The following is a 20,598-nucleotide window of genomic DNA, read 5'->3' on the forward strand; positions in this document are numbered from 1 at the left end:
ACAAGTTATCAAATTCTGAGGGGTTTATTATTAGAATCTTACCACCTTATGCATCACTTAGAGAAAAATTACCAGTAATATTAAGTTTTACAGAAAGATTCAAAGTTTACAGCTTTTTCCTTGGTGAAAGGTGCACATTGGCAGTTTGCTTTATATGTTGGCCAGCAGTCAAGACTGCCTTGAAATCTGAAGGAGAAAGAGTTCTCTCAGCCCTAGTTCACAGGCTAATCCCCGAGGAATGCCCCAGTCTTGTTCTGCCTTGAAAACTGTTTCAACACCCTGCAGAGCAAAAACTCTCTAAAAGCCAAATCCAAAACAGAAAAATTTATCTTTTATGATCTTCCTGTCTATCAGGAACTCAAGAGACACTTATTTTCTGGAAACATCTGTCTTTCCAGTAGGAGCTGAGAGTTTTTGAGCTGAGAGTGCCTCTCAGCACTGCTGATGCCTACTCTGCCCAGTGTGCCATGAAGACAGAAAGCCAAGAAGAAATGATCTGAAACAGAGTAAGAAAATGCTACTTTCTTTCTATACCCTGTGCAAAGACATCATCATGTCTTCTAATTTTATATCCAGTAAAATCCTCCCCTGCTTGTACAAACAAAAAAGAAGAGGGTATTTGCTTTGCTGCGAACACTATGTTCACGCCAAGGCTTCAGGAGGTGATGTAGTTAATCTTGAGATTTGCCAGTAAACACCATGGAAATAAGCACCAAGTCCTTTACTTCAGCATGGGCTGGTTACATGCACAGAGTGGCCCAGGTTGCTAAGGAGACCGGCTTGTCAGCTTCTGCATTTGTTGTAAATTCATCCTGATTTCATGCCCAGCCACACCGCTGTAGGATGGGAAGCACCTGAACATCATACAGAGAAGCAGACAACAGGGCAGCAGCTGTCAGCAGTAATTGAGCTGCGGGTCACACCAGAATGGAGTGAGGTGGGGAGGAATTCACTGGCCTGGCAAAGATGGCACATAAACAAATCAGTCACACAAACTGGAGAGAATTTAGAGAAGGCAGTGATTAGGTATTCTGTGTGACTTACCACTTCTACAGAAGCTCAAAACTTCACAGAGATAAAAAAGATGATTCATACCCTGACAAGAAGACTTTATATTCAAGGATATAACTCTACCTGTTCTGAAATCAAGGCAAAGATTTCTTTGAACTTCAGCAAGCCCATAAGTAGATCACAGGTGGATTTAAGAGAGAAGGCAGGTAATACAGAGAACTAGCTGTTATTTGTACAGTGGTCATACTGACTTGAGGGAAGAGAGGAAGCCACACACGTTCAGATGAAGGAAAATATATCAAATCCTTTTAAGTTTATCCAGAATTATTACAAGTGCACTTACTTTCACTTTGCCTCACTATACACAGTGCAGACACAAAGTAGAGCTGCAAGCATACAATACCAATCATAGCAATACAAACGTGCTACCTGGAGACAGCTGCTACATAACCAGTGCTGGTGACCCACCCGCAGAAAGGAGTCTGGAGTTAAGAAGGTTGGTGCTCCTGAAGGAAGGCAGTGCTGTGCTCAGCTGACGTAGCTAACTAAGCAGCTTATGAGGTGTGTGAGCACAATGCTGAAAAGCACTGCGTATGTAAAATGAATGTGGCACAAAATTGTTGCCCTTGCTGCAAGGAGAACAAAATTGCTGGCTATGCAAGTCAAATGAAACAAACCAACTGAACTTCTGTGACCCACCTGACACCATGAAACCCAACTTAATTTATCTACATAAGAAATAAAATATTAAATATTCTTCTAAGTCCAATGCAATGGAAAAAAAAATTCCTTCATTATAGCATTTAGCAGCACTGGGGACACTGAATTACCAAAGTGATACCTATCCTATCCCTTCCTCGCTTCCTCTTTCCCTTCCTTCCTCCCTTGCTCACCTCCCACAAGCACATTTACAGAATAAAAAAAAAAATTAAATTGGTTTCATATTCCTCCATTTTCATATTTGGATTTCAGTTCCTTATTTATTGTCATTATACAATTTTCCCATGGCATTTCAGAAAATTATTATATTGTTAGAAATGTTACAAAAATAAAAAGTAATGAATATTTTAAATCATTTTTATGATTAATTATTATTATTAATGGTGGTTCACTGAAAATTAATCATATGTAAAGTAGTCCATTGTGTTTAACAGCTGCTAGTAATCAATTTTTATTTTTATTTTTAACTCACCCAAGTGAAACATTCCTGAGCCCCTTAGACTGCTCTGACAGCAGGCTACGTTTGTAAGGATACATATTATCTTTTATGAGAGCAAATGATACAGTGAGGAAAAACAAGCTTCCAAGTACACAAATGTTTTGGGGCTTTTTTATTCTTTAAGACCATCACAGCTTCAACATTATTAATACTTGTGTTAACACATTTAATGTAGGGATCTCAGTGCAGGATAACATGGTTGTAAAATTATTTTCTCCACCGTTTTGGGGTGTTTTTTTATTTTGTTTTTTGAATCTTTTAACATGCAACCAGGAAAGTTCTACAAGCCCTCCATGGCTGCTTCTGTTTAGATGAGAACAAAACAGAGGCAACCCCTCCACAGCCCTTCCCAAGATGGTAGCCGTGTTACCAAGGTTACTGGCAAGGTTCTCTGAGGTTCCCCCCAGCTGCCATGTCCTTTTGGACCTGCTCCTGCCATGCCAACCCATGAGGGGGGGCCCATGAGGGGTCACCCACCACGGGGGCACAGGAGGAGGTGATGCATTCTGCCAGACCCTGCTCTGCCTCGTTTGTGTGCCATCTCCTTCAAAGCAGATTACAAGTAATTTTTCTGAATTCAACTGCTTTCCTTTGGGACTTCAAGCAACTTCAACATAACTCCTTCCTACTGCAGCTTGTTAAATTTTGGGTTTGAGAGCCACAGAAAATTAAGAAATAAGGAGGAAAAAAAAAAACCAAACAAACCAGGGCAGGAACTGCCATTTCTTTTATTTCTTTATTCATTTCCTAAAGACGTGTTTCCCAAAAGATAACTGAATCATGCTAGTCAGCTTTCAGAAGGTGACATCTCAGAGTCACAGGCTTTTAAATAGTATGATTTTATATAATAATAATAATACCCTTTTTATACTGAGCAATGGATTCCTACACTTTGTTATACATCAGCGTTTACAAAATTCCATGCTTAGTTAGCATTGAGAAGTAGTGAAAATGCCTGCATCAGAAGAGCTAATTTTAGTTAAGAAGGAATTAGGGAAGAAAGGGAAAGAAAGAGACCTAAAAGAATGCTGACCTTGAATGCCATAATGCCAGCAAAGAGCTAAAAAATAAGATAGGCTGAAGTGTGACAGAATGGAAATATATTCAATAGTATGATTGTATTTGTTTAGAGTTAATAAAAAACAGGTTAGTTTTAGGCAGTTTTTCCAACTCAGTATTTAACTACATGTGAAATGTATTTACAATTTAATGGATTTTCTTATAAATTTTTCATGTCTCCTACAACAGAGAGGTAAGAGAAAGCAACCCTTATCTACCGAAAGGAAGATTTTTATTTTACCAAATTCTAAGGTCTGAATAAAGCTCTTACTGTAATAACTATTGACTTCAGGGAAAATTCTGCTGTGAGTCTTTACAAAATTAGGTTTTTTCCTGTACATATTTCTCAACTACATTATTGCAAATTACTTTTTGGGGTGCTTTTTTACCAGTTTGGTTGATTTTTCTTTTGATTTTGCAGAGACACAGATTAGTACTGAAACAATGCAAATATTATGCATTGTTTCAGGATTAGACTTATTACACACACAAACATGATCAGATTTAAAGTTTAAAAAATACAAAGGAACACTGGAAAAAACCCCACAGTTTAAACTAATCGCCTATTAGTTCACTTCAGAAATTTACTGTGATGCTCAGATGTACTGCTTTTTATCCCAGGAAGTATGCCTTGATTCAGCAGGGGGGAAGGAAAACAATCTGTTGTCTTTGGGGCAGTCCTACTGATCATTACTTCATCTTGACAGGATGGTAACAAACATCCAAATACAAAGTTGACACAGCTTTAAATAATACTGTGACATCTGAATTCCCTCTGAACTCAATAACAAAACAGAGCCAAGATTTTACCTCTGGTTAACTCATTAGTACAAAACCTTTACCAATGTCTCAGACTTTCCACTCTTACCTGTCATGTTTCAACACAGAATTTTTCAAATGATCAATGATGTTTCAATTATGTTACTTTAAAAACAGTAGTATGCATGCACCATTATTAATTTTTAGCAACTACCTGTAAAATACAACAGCATATTCCCTTTGGTTTTAAATTGTCTTCAGCATCTCTCTTTCTAACTTCAAGAACCTTTTCCTATTTCCGTTCTTAAAAATAGATTTGGGCCAAAAAAACCTGTACAAAATTCTAACAGAGCCTGGTTCAAGAGTCAGGTTTCCAGCTCGATCATGATAATATAATTAAGTTTGGAAAAAAGGACAACTGCAATTCAATTTGAGCTAGATTTCATTCACTTCTGCACTGGAGGTTGAAAACAAGACATATTAAGGTCTAGAACTAGAGATATAAGGGCAGTTCAGTTCAAAAGTTTCAAATCTGATTTATCCTCCTACCATTAAACACAATTCATTTCAGAGTAACAGAAGCAGATTTTAGGTAACTTAAGTGGTTGGCAACAAGCAGCTTTAAACAACCACTGTCCTGCCTCATTTATCTTTTTCTGGCATGCCTGTATTCATTTTTCCCTTTTATGCCCATCTGTGTTTGTTAATGTGTCATATTAATTTGGTTAAACAGAAATGATTGATTTTCAGTGAGTCTACTTTAAAGCTGCACTCAAACTCATCCTTGCCGAGTTCCTCTGCTGCTTCTACACAGCCTAATTTTCCTCTGTATTTCATTTTTCAGCAAAATTTTTGTTAATCACACACTCTGCTCAAAACAAATGCTCAAGGACAAGCTTTTTTTTATCTGTCTTGCTGCTCCTAAACAAGCCTCATAGGAATCAGAAAAGAAGAGCCCTCTAAGATGTTGAGTCACTCAAAACTGCTAAGCTGTTACTTTTGTGCTGATCAGTAAGAACACTGAGCTGAAGAGAACACCATACGTCATCCTCATTACTGCTGTTTTCCCATGATTTCAAGTAACTTGCCATAGAATCCCTTCGATATATTTTGTGGATTTGATCTTTGAATACAACGGTTTGTTTCATTACTCAGACTGCTCCTGATCCAGGCTAATCTAGTGATTCAATTTTCCAGCATTTTGTCTCTTGCTTATATCCAGTTATTCCTGTCTGTCATCTTGAATATTCTTAAAACATTCTTCTCGGGGTTCCATTTTCCTGGGATTTACTCTGGAAAATATTCCCTGTCAGCTTCATTTTACAAGGTTCATTTGTCCTGTAGTCTCTTCCTCCTAGGCATACTTTTTCATCTCCCTTCTCCATTCTCCCTTCAGATTAAATTAATCTTTCTCACTCTTAGATAATAAGAGGTCCCATGATTGCTTTATGCATTGACTGAGGTTTCTATGTTTCACACACAGATGTAAAAGTCCAATTAAAAAAATAAAATAAATCCTAGTCTTCAAGCTTTCACTTTCTCTGATTAATAGCACTTCCTTCCTGTCCAGTTATTTTATAGCATTTTTGGGTTTGTCATGGATTCTATCCTATGTCAAAACCTTTAAGTAGCAAGATTTTTCAAATGTTAAGGGCTTGTTTAGTTTCTAATGAACTCACCACAGTCAGACCTAGAAAACACTGTTCCTAATAAGCTGTTACCAAAGCCGGATTTTTCAGCTTATTGCAGTCCTAAGCTTCCATCTTCCACATATAAATTTGGCTGCACATTTTTAAAATACCAGAAAGATCCCCCATAAGTAAGGCAAGTGCACCTCGTGTGTCAGTTGAACGATGCCAAACATATGAACACAAAGAAAGGAGCTGGAGGGACTTGAGCATGAGTATTATACAACTTGTCATTGAAAAGCCATTTCAACAACAGCATAGCAGATATCTGAGCATCTTACAGCTGTTTTGCAGATTGGTACACTTAGGAAGACTGATTGGTGTAGCTTACACAGGCATGCAAATGTGATATGAATTACTATGCTTATGGTACCAAGTTAGATATTTCGACAAATCTTTTCAGAACAGGAAGCGTTCAAAGCTGCTTCTGTTCCTGATTCGATGTGCTATCACATACCTTGGTTAAATGCCAGTTGTATTTTCAGGTCAAAATTTTTCAGATCAAAATCTTTGATTATTTCTTTGGCTTTTTAACTCAAGAATCAGTATTTTCAAGCAGGATGGGAAAATAAATCTGGCATGATTACTGCCGTTGATGGCAATTATTCAAGCACAACACCACAGTAAAAATAACTTCTAATAATCTGAGTTCAATAAAATATTTCATAATATGCTCACTATTTTCTACAGGAGTATTTTATAAAGATTTCAGAATGTCTTCAACCAAGGTGATTCCATAAATAATGCTTGCACAGTGGTTTCTAAAATACCTTGTGTTGCCTTTGTGACGTAAACTGGTTGTTATGGAGATGGTGAAATATCAACCATTCTTTGTGAGACTGTGCAAGATCAATTTTGGATCCGTTTCAGCAGCTCCTTTTCTCTACTTAGCCATAATAAGCTTTCCTTAGCAACAGAAATAAATGTATAAAAAGTATAAAATGTTCTAAAACAAATGTCTGCACAATACTTTTAACTGTTTCACATACAGAAATAGACCTATGTGCATTTGTAACAACGCAAATTCCATCTCAAATTCCCCAAAATTCGTGTAAGTCTAATGGCCTTCCACAGAAATAAGACTGCTACTGCTATTGAGGTTATACCACTTTCAAATAAACAAACCATTCTTTTTATTTCCCTAATTTTTAATTTCATCATTAATTTCATATTAATTTCATCATTAATTTCATTCTAAATTGAGGAGGGCAAAGATTCATATCTTTCACCACAAATTTAGGAAAGGTAGGTAAAGGACTTTTGTTCAATAGTGAGTAAAACACTCTAGAGCTTCACAAAATAGATGGAGAAAGGTTATGTCTGGAGAGTAGTATGCAAAATATGGTCTAGGATACTGTATTATTTTTCTCCATGACTATGTTAGTCATGTGCCTAAGGGTGTAGGTCCCTAGCCAATGATTAAGGGCAAAGAACACACAGCTGAATCAGGGTTTTGCAGAGATCTGTAGCAGGACAGGAATGTGGTAATTTCTCTTAAAAGTTTGTAGTTAGAGGCACAGACAAGCACACCAAAACATGCAGTATTTGACTGACCCTCAGTTATTTGCAGATTATCTGTACTTATACGAAAATAATACAGAGAAGAAAAAAATAGATATTAGAAATCTATTTTGTCTATTCTAATAATATATTCAGTTTACTGAATAGTGGCCTTAATGTAAAGATGTAAAGGAGAAATACAGAACTGGGAAGAAAAGATTCACTTTTCTCCTGCTCTGTGAAGCAGTAACAATATGTGCATTGCAACAGATGGAGAGAACCCAGACAGGGTCATCTGCCTACCTCAGGAGCCATCCAAAAGGGTGTTCCCACTGAGGTGTTTCTACGTAGTCGTGTGCTGGTGAGCTGGGCTGAAACACCTGCAATAAAACATTTCAAGTCAGTTCAATTTAAGTACCAGGACAACAAACCCCAGACATAGAAGTACAGCTGCAGAATGCCTGGCCAAAGAAGGTGAAGCATTTGTACAGATTTTTTTTTTTATTAATTTCAGCTTGCTGTTTTCTTTCAGAATTGCCAAGAGAGTTTTTGTGAATGAGTCTCAGCTTGAAATATTTTCATTCAAGCTCAAAAATTCAATCGGGACCTAAAATATCACAAATTTCTTTGTGCAGTTTTAATGAGTACCAACAGGAGCTATTCAAATTAGAACCTGACTTTAAAGCTTCTGTTTCTGAAATTTAGCCCCTGAACACCAATGGCTGGAAACTTGCTCACTAGAGTATTTGCAGAGACTCAAACTTGGTTAAATCTTTACCTATTGAGAAAAGAACAGAAATTCAAGCTCACAGTGCAGCTTGTACATAGGGAGTTAAGTACATGGTTAAAACAAAGCCTGTGCTTCAGTGCTTTGCTGTCTGGGGCTGCACTACTGAAGCACAGCTGAAAAAAAGGAAGAAATAGACTTAAATCAAACAACATTAACAAATCACAATGAAATTTCACGGCAAATCATCTGTGCTTTGCTCAACATAAAATTGAATTTTAGCATTCAGGAGCATTCCAATAACTTGACACAATAAAAATACTGACTTAAAAAATATTTCACCTTAACATGGTTTAAAAACAAAAACAGTGGTCTGCTCCTATGGCATCACTCAGAAACAAGAAGAGGCAGGAACACATATAGTACATATGCTGATAAATAAGAAATTGGGACTCATAATTCACAAATTAAATAATTGAATTGCTGGCTCCAAGATTCAGTTCTGTATTTGTGTTTCGTTTTCCAGTGTGACTGGAAGCCTTCAGTGATTTCCTGAGTCCCACTGTGAAACAGTTAATGGCTAGGACCTACAGTAAATCTCTGTGCATTTAACTCTCATCTCTCTTCAGCTAGCTTAATTTGTAGCTATCTATGGATGCTCCAAATCAGTACAGAATACAAAAAAGCTGAGCGATGGAGACAGTGTAAGAGAGTGTGTGAGCATGAGCACAAATGAATGTTAAGTTTCAGGCATTTTGAATTGACTTCCACTGTGACACTGATACAAAACATCATGCTGCTCTGAGCAGCTGAGGCAAGAAATGTGTGTTACGTTGAAAATGCGAAACATAGGCAAAAAAAGGTGCCTCAATTTAGGACATCTGTGTAATCCTCTCTGTGGCCTAATATCCATATGTACATCCATGAATATGAAGTAACTTTTTTCTTCAAGATTCTGTCTCACTCTATGGACAGAATCACTGAATAGGTAGTTATTTAATATTTTTAAATCCCCATTCATTTCAGTTATTTATTTAGTAGCTCCAATCCTATGCTAAAGTTAAAATTATTTTCTTTTCCTTTTGACAAAGTTTCCTTCCCTCCTCATCAAACAATAATTGTCATTAACATTCTTGCAAAATGGGAGATTACTAGTTCCAAGGATTAACCTAAGAATATCCAAAGCACCCACTGTTTGGGTACTTAATCTGAGATCTTTCCTTTTTCAGGCATTAGGCATGCCTGAAGTAGAGCTGTAACAGATTTCAGCTGCAGTTCAAGAACACTTAGCTCTTCTAAAAGGTGGACAAGATGTTTCAAAATGTCATCACAGGCATATACAATGAAAACGGAAAAAGTTCAGAAATAGAAGATACTGCAGTCCTAATAGTTGAATGGCAACAAAGTGAAGACTTTTCCTTCTTCTGCCAGCGTTCACATTTTCTAGTGCTACTGCTGTAACCTAAATAGCAGAAAAAACCCTAAAACCTAAATGTGGAATTGCAGAGACACATGGGACCCCAGAAAGGTTGGAATTCTCAGTTTCCTCGAAGATGGCACTTTGATTTATAGCACATTGATCTGCCTTTGGAAGCCAGAGCTCCAAGCTGAGCTTTGGCTGCAGCAACAGCCTCTGATATGTCTGATAAAAACATTTTGCTTTGGGGAGAAAAGCCAATTTTTCTCAGTATGGAGTAGTTAAACAAAGACCATACTTCCAAAATTCCCTCAAATGACAAGGGATCTTCCTTTCTTGTACTAGGTCAGGGACTCACTTCAAATTTTTCTTCAGGCCATATGTTTCTCCTAGCACTATTTTAGTTGTTGTCTTTACCATTTAATGTGATGTCTTTCTGTACCTACAAGATACTAGAGAGTATCCTGTTTCCCAGCTTACCTTCGCATCCTCAGTAGATTTCTTTGTTAAATTTGTAATACTGTGGCAACATCAGTACTAAATTTTCATTCCACTGCATGAATTTGGTAATTAAAAAAAAATATTACTATTTGCAGGGTTTTTTGGCCCACCATTTCACAGTACTCTCATTTTGTGAACATTTGTCTTTAGCTTCATGCTCTGCTAAGCAAACGTCTGTTGCTCATGCAATACTGTTCTCCGTTATGATCTCATGCAGCATATGTTTTCATTAATAAATCATGTTACTTATAATCTGTTTCTGATACCCTTAATACAATTTTCTATTCCAATACATGCATACATACATATCCAGCATTCTCTTATTTTTCTAAGTGCATGTTTAAAGGGAAAAAGAAATGCTGAACTGAGTTAAATTCTAAGTCCCTTTTTATCTCTCTCTCTCCTATTCCTTATGATGTTTCCAGACTGTCAATGCTGAAATCTAACAGCAATAATCACAAATTAAATGGATGTTGGGTTTTGGACCCGAGGGACCATTTTAGCTTCTGCTCAGAGGGAACAAAAAAATGCTTAGGGCTAGAAAAAGTCATTTCAGACAGAGGACTGTTCCCTTTTCAAATGCAAAAGATAGACTATCTAAATTTTAATTAGGAAGACAAGTGCCCAGAAAGTGACATTTGTTGTGAAATGCAAAAGAGCTTTGTAAATAAAGAGGTACCTTCAGAACTATTTTTACTATTTTTGTTATGAAATTATTATGTTCAAGCTTTTAAGTTAGAAGTCTATTACTGATTTTTGGTTAGAATTTTTATTCTTGGGCTATTAAGTTCTTTCTCCCTTTTTTCCTTCTTAAAATAATTGAGAGTATCCCCCTGAAAAAGCCTCTCACTATGGCATTTTGCCTTCCCAGGGGAAAGTAAGCAGATGCCTTTGGCTAAACTGCACAGATCAGGAAAACAAATGGGAAGTGGTCATTACCAAAGTCAACGAGCTTGACTCCACCTTCTGTTGTCAGAAGAATGTTGTTCCCTTTCACATCTCGGTGAATGATCCGGTTATTGTGTAAATGCTGAAGGCCCTATATACCAGCAGTAACAAAAATAAGTTTATTTCCTTATTTAAAAACAATTACCCTACTATTAGGGTATGTAATGAAGATAATCTGAACATAACTCTATAGAAAACATCTGTCCACAAGATTACATGCTTGACAGAACCCCTGCTGCTCTAACAGCCCCCATAATGTTGTCAACATTTCCATACTTTATAAATGGAAATTGTATGTATGAGATGAGTAAACTGCACCCTCTGCTGTCATTACAAGCCCAATAAACACCCTTACCAAGAGAGCACCATATAAAATGTAGGAGATGACAGCTTCATCCAACCGCTGGCCACACTTCAGCAAACCTTTGACAAGCTCTGTGACAGAACCTCCGTTGCACAGCTGTGAAGGGAAGAATTTCAAGGGGGGGCAGCAGTTACTAAATGCACTTTTTTAGGCTGTGAACACCTACTGTGCAAAACTGCATTACCACACAAGTTTCAGAACAACTTTTTTCTTTCTTTTCTTTTTTTTTTTTTTTTTTAACCTTGTTATTTTGTATGTTGTCACCCCACCTTAGAACATATTTTATGAGCAGCCTGTGTGAAATTTATAAACTGTAACTAAAAGTCAAAACATTAGGCACAGGACTGTATTTTGTTGTCAATAGAGGACTTACAAATCCAGTTTACATTACTTGAGTATTTTCCCAATATTACATAAGATTTGTTTTTGAAAACCTGCTTTTTTTGCAAAGAAAAAGCAAGACAGAAAAGATTGATGCTCTTGGTAACTGGGAGGCAACAAATTAGTCATTTTAAACTTTCACTCCATCAATGCTCCTGCTGGCAGGCAATATAAAGTAGACAGAAACCATATCTCTATCCTAAGATTTGATGGCATGTGCTGCCAACAACTGAGATGAAACATTCTGACCCAGAAAAGCAGCTTCTTGCAAGCATTTCCCATTAATGGGATGCCATACATCAAAAAAAGAGGAAAAAAAGTAAAATTAGGATATCTGTAAATGTTTTCAGCCACACCATTATTCTACTGTCTATGCAACTATTCTCCTCTTTCTCTGTTCTTTTCTTACTTTAATATTTACAGTAAGGAGAATTGTGGGAGAATTGATTGCCCTTCTTTCATTCAATTTTATCCCCTAGACCTGTTTTCCTAACAAGCTTTCTTACCAACATTTCTGCCATACAGAAATCACATGCATCCAACACAAGTTCATTAGATGGTAGCAGTATTGAGTTTATATGGATTAAGTCAGGAGAATAGTATGAAAACAGAATTGGTACACATCCTCAAGTTTTCCATCTCTCAAATAACTATTTAGGCTGTATTGCACTGATCTCCAGCTTAGTATAAAACATAGAAAAGTATGCCTTTACTTCCAAAAAAAAAAAAAAAAAAAAAAAAGCAACTGACTCTGAAAATCTATATATCCCATAAATACTACATATCCCAGCTGTCAGTGCCACTGGTCTTGACAATCAGCAAAGACTGATGATAAAATGAACTTGCCAACTTCATTACCATTTGGTACCTAATAGTAACACATTAGAAAGTGGACTGATGCACATTTAGATGGAAAAATAGGGAAGGTTCAGAGTTATCTGTGCACCTACCCAAGAAACACAAAATGCTTATCTCTAAAATTCTGTATATAGTATATTGCATCATCATAAAAACATTTAATGTGTCCACTTTTCGTTTCCTCATCCTAGGCACTTATCAGTGTAAGATCCAGCTTGTAGTGAGTAAAAATGGCAAAACTGTGTCTAAAGAAAAAAAAAATACACTTTTTTAATACAAATCTTGGAAGGCACACATCCAATTAATATATTTCATCAAAGACTCAGGGATCAAAGTCTGAGTATTTTGTATATTCCCTTTTACTGAAAAGACATCATTAATTTATAAGACAAAAAGTACCTGCTATGTACACATAAATTTGCATATATAACAATAAATAGTTTGCCTTGTCTGCTAAATTTATCTGTGTAAGAAAAATGCAAATTTTTAAAAGTTAAATTTCTTTAAAATATTTTATGTCCACAAAAAAAAAAAAAACCAACAGCTGAAATTAACATACTTAATTGATAATGTCTGTACAAACAACTACCTCTCTCAAATTCTACATTGTTTTTTGTTACATGATTCTGTGTATCAATTACATGATTCTGCTTTACAAAACGTTTTTATATGGAATAATACCACATGTGATGCATCTGTCAGATATGCTATATTTAATACTTTAATATATGCCATATATTGAAAAAGAAAACACATGGAAAACCAAGCCAAAACTCAACACAAATCCAGCAGGCATACAGTAAAAGAAAATACCAAAACAAAAATACTGAAGCTCTTTTTAATAGTCATTGAAATTTAATATTAAAAACATCCAGAAATCAGCTGTATTGTTGGGGTTCCACAAATTAAATCAGAAGAAAACATTCCAGTAATCATTCAAGAATAGGGAGTGAAATTTCTAAAGTGATCACTAATTAAAAAGTGAATGCTAACTTATTCTGATCTTGTTAAAACAGAGAGAAATGTTTGAATGGTCTCTTACTGCTTACCAATTTGTGCAAAGCTCTGCATTAAATAAGCCCAGAAGATACCTTGAAGAAATCCTCATACTGAAAAAATCTTTGGCAGTCATTTAAATGGCTACAAGACCACCAAAATTCATTTTTCATCAAAATACTCATTGCCACTGAACAAGAATAGTTAACAGAAGGCATTTCTGTTCCTAGGTTTTCAGCAACAACCAGCTTCTAGTAGTTTTAAAATGCCATGAAACAGATTTGCCCACTCCATTTTCTCTGTTCACTTTTGCAATAGGCAGGATGTTTAACTAACCCCCAGGTTACTACTGCATCAGCTTTTGCATTCCCCTCAAGTGCTTGAGCTCTCTGGAAGCTTAAAGTCTTTTTATATGTTCCCTCTAACATGAAAAAAATCAAGTTGCTCTTAGACAAACCATTCTTATCAGAAGGATTTGCTTGCCTTGGAGGCAGAATGAAGTAAAGTGAACAGACATAAAATGCAAGGACATTCCCTATTAAACAAATTCTAAGTTTGGATGGGATTTTTCAACAGCAGGCTACCACACATCATCTACCACCAGTCTTTTGATTAATGGCCACAATCAGAGAATCATGAACACCTGTGACTCTACAAGCAATAAAAAACACAAACCAAGAAATATTTGCTAGTTAAGATATAATGTTATCAAAATGGTTTTACCTCAAGTACTAGCCAGAGCTGTCCTCCCACGTACTGATCTGCTTTGTAAAACATCCCATAAAATCTAACAACATTAGGATGATTGGGAAGAAATTGCAAAATATTGTATTCTGCTTCAATTTCTTCATCTACATCCTAAATAAAAAAACACAAACACACAGAACATATCCAGTAGGTCTATACAAAACAAGAACTCTCATGGATTAAAAAATCCCTTCTTTAATTTGTTTGTACTTTTAAATGGTTTTACTTTATCATAGCTGAAAGCACACAAATGAAACTGTAATTTTAATCCACATTGAATCTTCCACTTCTGCTGTTTGTACATACAAGGATGTGCAGTCAGTGTAAAGTAAGCAGTTGTTCTTGTAGGGTTCTTTTAGCGTGTAATATACTTAACCAGAAAAGTAAAAATTATACTCAAACTTGCTCACTTGTCTAAATAAGATATTTACACATGTATTATTTTCTAACCTCTTTGTAAACAGGCATATTTCTTATTGTGTAAACTAAATGTAAATACATGAACCTGTTATTCCTTCTTCTTTATATGGTCATCAGATTTGACCCAGTAGAGCACCTTCTCACAAATCCTCAAAGGGGACATCAGTAAAAATAAAGAAATCTTTATGAGGAAAAGACTTAAACCAGAATCAATTAGAGACAAAATAAAACCCATAGAATACACAACTGTTACTAAATAGTTGTTAACAAAAGAATTCTGTGACAATTACAAAATCCTGTTTAATAACAGCACAGAGGCCACAACTCAACAGTACTGAATCTTCCCTTGTTTCTGCAAATACTGTTAAAAATTAAGCTCTCATATGCATTTTCCTTTTTTTTTTTTCCACATTTTGACTAAAAGGATATAATCTTATTTACCTCCTTCAGATTTATATGAGAAAACCAGTATGAATTTCAGTAGTGGTAAACGACAGAAACGTATATTTTTTAGTAAATATTTTAGTCCAGCTGTAATGATCAAACTCCAATTTGATCCAACCTGAGCATCTGCCAACTAAATCTTCCATTCAAAACTAGGGCCTTGGTTCTCAAGGGAAGCTAAGCATTTAATACCCACTTAAACTGGAGCTGGCAAAGATCTACCTCTGAGAATTTGGACTGCACTCTTCTGTTTTTATCTTAACTATTGTCTCACAGTATTATCCACTCATAAAAAATAACTAAAAAATATTCTAAAGTTTACAGTACTTCTGTGATGGAAAAAGTAATTCTTTTAGGGAGCACACAGAACAAAATAAGAACATTAAAATTAACAGCATCTTGAATTTTTCCATGCTATAGCAGGCCCCTGAGAGGAATGCCTCTGGGCCTTCATCTCATTTGCATGCTCCAAGCACAGAAACGTAAATTTGTACCAGAAGAACTACATAGACCTAAAAAGGAAACAAGGCAACTGCTGTCTTAAAATAACATATAATAAGATGATGAAACTGTAACTTGCATCTTTCAGGTGCTGATAGCAAACTCCTGTCAATGTGTTCTGCATAACTGTTCCCTTCAGGATGCTTTCAATATCTTACACATTTGACTTGTATTTCAACTCTGATTATTCTTTTAATTGAACAATGAACAGTTTAATAATTTTTACTTACACTGATAGGATCCAGAATCTTTACAGCTGCCAGACTCCCATCTTTCTTATTGGTAACCTTATAGACTTTACCATAAGTGCCTTTCCCAATAGTTTCTATAATTTCCCAGGTATCTGAGGGATCGGCTAATGATTCCAGTCCAATCATACTGGAACTATATTGAAACAATCCATACAATGGCTTCCTGAAAAACAAAGCAGACAAGCATATAGTAGGAAGCCCTAAGTAACTCTGTACTCAAGAAGGCATTTTGTGCTAAAAGAAACCAAATATTGTCTTAATTTGAGAAGAAATACAGGAAGAATCACAAATCAAAACAGGTAACATCAGTAAGTGAAGGAATGGGAAAAAAAACACTGGACAATGCTTTGCTTTGCTTTGCCATACTTTTTACTTCTTTCAAATTTTGCCTCATACACTGCATCATTCCCAACACATTTTAAAGAATTCTGACAAAATCTGATCTCTCCCTCTACCACGTGCTTTTTGAATGGATATTTTACACAACTGTTATAACACAGCTCATGACATGAGACCCTGGTTTTTGTGCGTTCAAAAGCCATGTCATACTTTCAACATACTTTTGTCTAAAGCTCCCTGGTTAATTGCCAGACAGACATTTGGTAGTTACAACAATACATCAGATCTGATTTATTCTACACCACGGCCATGTAGAAGTTGAGACTGGGATGGATGGTATGATAAAATGCAAACCAGCGTGACTACAAGCAACAGATACACCACTAGGGTGACATCACTGGAGATGTTTCTCAACAGCTGCATTTGTCTCTATCTCTGTATTTCAGCTACACTTCCTGACCACATCTCCACCCTCAGGAGATCTCCTGGCCAGGGGAGTCATTCCCCCAAACACCCCTGAGTGATGTACAGATCCCTGCAGCTTTTGCAAAGGGCTCCTTTTACCCTTGGAATTACAAAGATGGCATGTTCTGGTGATTAGGAAAATGACAACACCATTTTAGGATTTAATTTTGTTAGAAACTAGACATCGTCCCTGGAATTGAGAAAAACTGTAAATGGAGAAAAGAAAGATAAAGGTTAAGATGATATTAACTTAACATCCTTATACAACTCTTTATTAGAGAAAGTGACTGGTTTGTGGTTTCTCTGAGAAATAAACATATTCTGCTTAAATCAAGCCATATATATCTAAATGAGTCTGCCATCAGTGAAAGTGCCCATTGTACACAACATAGGAATCCTTACAACATTTCTGTGATAGATGTTTTACAATGAAAAAAAAAAAATTGTACCTGCTATGATCTTCAATATTGTGAAATTTGCATTATTTTTAATACAAAGTGTAAACATTAAAGGAAGAAGCTAAAGTTGCAAACTGAGTTTGTGTTCTTTCTCTTTTCTGATTTACTGAGCTTGAAAAAATAAAATTACCTTGCTTGAACAAGGACTGCCATTTACTTTTATATTCACAGCGAAAAGTTACAGATGAATGCAACCATTTTTACAACCCCCTATCTAGAAGACCTTAACACTAAAAAGTTGAAGCTGAAATTTACTTAAGGAAGAACTTTCTCCTTTCATAGAAACACACCACGCTCCACTCTTAACACTTCTCTAGGCTCTGAAAATAAGCACAGAGAGTGGCTTCTAGCTGTGAAAAACTTAGCAATGCCCTCCTCAGAGGGAGCTACAACCTATTAGAGACCTACTGATTATGAGCATTTCATGATCTGACACCAGCTGCAGAAAACTTCTCAGTGGTTAAATCTGTTCCACGCAGGCAAGCAAAACAGCCCACACCAGATGCTGAAACATTACACTTTGGAAATCAACTCTACTTGGTGGGGAACATCTTACACAAAGCCCTTTGAAGCTGCACACATGCTATTCAAGGAGTGACTGCAAGCCATCAACAAGCCTGTAGCACTCTACCAAACCCCTTTTTGCATACTTGGAAGAGATAGAATGCAAAGCAAAAGTAATGACTACTTGCTGGAGTCTAGTCAAACTTCTCTGAGGCTGAAACAGGGCAAATAGTGTGATTTTTTTTTTTAAGCAGAGATAATATACTAACTTAAAATAAATTTTGTAAAAGCTGACCAACCAAGACAAACATAGGATAAGGCAAAAACTTATTAACCGGCATCAACCATTGACAGAGATTCTTAAATTAATCCATGAAGAGAGATACTTTCCATCAATAAAGTAAATTCCTTGGGTTTTTACATAGTTTTTTTTATTTTGAAAACCTTTAGCAGTGAGAACAAAGTCATAACAGGCATGACAGACTAACTCACATAGCAGTCAGGCAAATGTACTACTTAGGATTTACCTACATTTAAAGAAAATATTTCTCTGCAAGATCGACATTAGAATCAGTGCTCACATACTATCAGTCCTTAACAGTATCCCTAAGGCAAGCAGACTACAAGTATTGTTTGATATCAAAGACAATGTAAAAGAAATATGGGTTACAGAAAGTGCACAAGTAATTTTTTACCCTGTGAACTACAGCCCTCCAATTGTTTTCAGTGGCTCTAAACATCCCCAAAATAGCCATCTGGAAAATTAAGTGGTGTCCTAGAAGTTCTACTGTGATCTTCACCTATGTTGTGAAAAAAATTCAAACCCTATAGAAGAAGTACATGCAAATTTTTTATGATATACCTACTTCTGGAGTAAAAACAACTTTTTCTTACAAATTTATTATTACTGTTATTTTTCTCAGAAATTGTAGGGTCAAGAGGGACTCATAAGCAATAAAAGCAGTACCAGAAATGGCTTTACACTTACTCTTTATTTTCACTGCTGCTTTACTCAACTTCTACAACAGCGATTTGACTGTTGTCTTCCAACACACCCCCTTTTGTGGCTCACAGTAAAATGGGACATCTGTAGAGGTTTTGAAATTACTAAGAGCCTCACTGCTGCCTGTTGCTTTCTAACAATCATGGTATACAGGACTGGACAGTTCTAAATTCTGATACAGCTGGGATATAATAGCAATACTAGTGAAACAAAATTGAACATACTGTTTCCATTCAAGCAACTCATGCACAGGGCTAATTTTTGCAATGTTCTGTTAGTCTAATCTGTCTGTGCCTCATGATCTTGCATCAACATATACTGTGGAAGAATAAGAATGTCATATTCAAAATGAAGGTATTTCATTATTTGTAGAGAACTCAATATTGCTTCCATACTAAATTAATAATTCAGGATAATTTAGAAGGCAAAGTTGATATTATCACTTTTGGTTTCACCCAGTCATGACATTCTTTTCTCCTGACATTCTATTCTTCTGGCTAGTAATGGTCACACCAACCAGCTACCTAAGAAGCAATTGTTAGAGGAATTAATGAATCACTGAAAGGCACAAGAAAATCAATAGTCAGAACAGCTTCCCCTGCTGGTCTTCTCCTGCTGTTTCTCACTGGCTAGGTTAAAACAAAAAGGATGTCAATATCTTGAAATGAACAATACAAAAGAATCCATCAACACACTATACTACAGCTGTTATCAATTGGTCTCAGCAAAAGAGACTGCAAAATGTGATGTGCATAGTTCTCTGGGGGAGAAAGGTCACTGGTGGAAGGAGAAGAAGGATAAAAGAATGTTCAAAAGCTGTTATTGATGCTATACAATTTACAAACCAAAAGAATTATATTTTAAATAATCACTAGGCAAACATAACGGACAAGAGGACAATTGTAACAGAACTATTATTATTTATAGACAAAAGTTAGATCCCTGAAAACACTCCTACTAAATTCAGTTCACAGAACAAGTCTCTGCCTCTTCCAGTTTTCAAAATGGAGACAGAGAGAATGTAACTGGGAAAGATGTTCTCCCTTTCCACATACCCAAACCTTTTTAACTTTTTACTAATTGTGCTGACATATACTCTCTTTCTCTGCATAAAGTCCTTTAAATTCAGGAATATCACTGTTAGTTTCTTTCCTTCTACTTCTTTTATATGGATGAACTAGACAATCTAAGCTTGTAGACCTGTAATATCAGCCTCAGGCCAGAACAGAGTGATAACCAGCAGCAGTGGATTGGGTTTGGATGCTAGTTCTAGGGAAAGCACTGTTAATGTTTGCCATCTTGTCTTGTTTGTGCTTCCAGTCCATCATAGCATGAAACGCAACCCCCTTACTAGGATTAACTATGACAAACTCTCCACAAAACAGCTACTGACATCATGGCAGAGAAATCTAAATATCACCACCTTCTCTATAAATAAAAAGAAACACTTATTTTTGAACACGTTAGTTGAATGGTGAAAATTTCACACCACTGCTCCTAAACCAGTTCTGAACCACAAACACTTTTAAGATTGCAATCTTAATTGACATTCTTGGAACAAATGTTTGAGTCTAAATCAGAAAATTCTGCATGGTAGGGAAGGTGTATGTGCCTAGTCCAGACAATCCAGTTGCATGTTTTCATTTAGAGTCATTGCATCGCAATCTGTTGCACTAAAAATTTTTATAAGTCAACTATTTTTGCACCCTTGTATTTATGAATAAAGCACTAACCTTTGTGCAACAATGCTGGGTCATTTCTGTATTGTTCATAAAAATCAAACAGAATACAACTCTTGAGTAAGCAAATACATCCTTGTTATCATCCAGTTTCATAAACAGATTTAGGACGCATATGGCAAAAGGTAAAAGTACAGCTTGTCACAGACCAGCTCCCCTGCAAATGTAAAGCTCATCTTATGGGGTATGCGTTTTCAGTTTTTCCTGAAGGCCTGTGTCAGATCAGGAGGTACTGACAACCCTCTGCTAGGTCATAAAGAAGTTATTTTACTCCAGAACTATTTAGCATCTCATCCTGT

At 36.1% G+C, this 20,598-nt stretch overlaps 1 protein-coding gene across 2 annotated transcripts in view; it reads right to left on the bottom strand.

Annotated features, from left to right (window-relative positions):
• The window catches only part of MYO3B (myosin IIIB), a 183,510-nt gene that overhangs the window by 145,100 nt on the left and 17,812 nt on the right, over positions 1 to 20,598 (bottom strand). For both annotated transcript variants that reach the window (XM_071747394.1, XM_071747393.1), the window contains exons 4-8: positions 15,771 to 15,954; positions 14,152 to 14,286; positions 11,185 to 11,289; positions 10,821 to 10,920; positions 7,540 to 7,616 (exon numbers count right to left, since the gene is read on the bottom strand). In XM_071747394.1, coding sequence (XP_071603495.1) covers positions 7,540 to 7,616; positions 10,821 to 10,920; positions 11,185 to 11,289; positions 14,152 to 14,286; positions 15,771 to 15,954 — 601 coding nt within the window. The remainder of the gene's footprint in view (positions 1 to 7,539; positions 7,617 to 10,820; positions 10,921 to 11,184; positions 11,290 to 14,151; positions 14,287 to 15,770; positions 15,955 to 20,598) is intronic.

The sequence above is a fragment of the Heliangelus exortis genome, chromosome 6 (assembly GCF_036169615.1).
Source record: "Heliangelus exortis chromosome 6, bHelExo1.hap1, whole genome shotgun sequence".
Classification (NCBI taxonomy): domain Eukaryota; kingdom Metazoa; phylum Chordata; class Aves; order Apodiformes; family Trochilidae; genus Heliangelus; species Heliangelus exortis.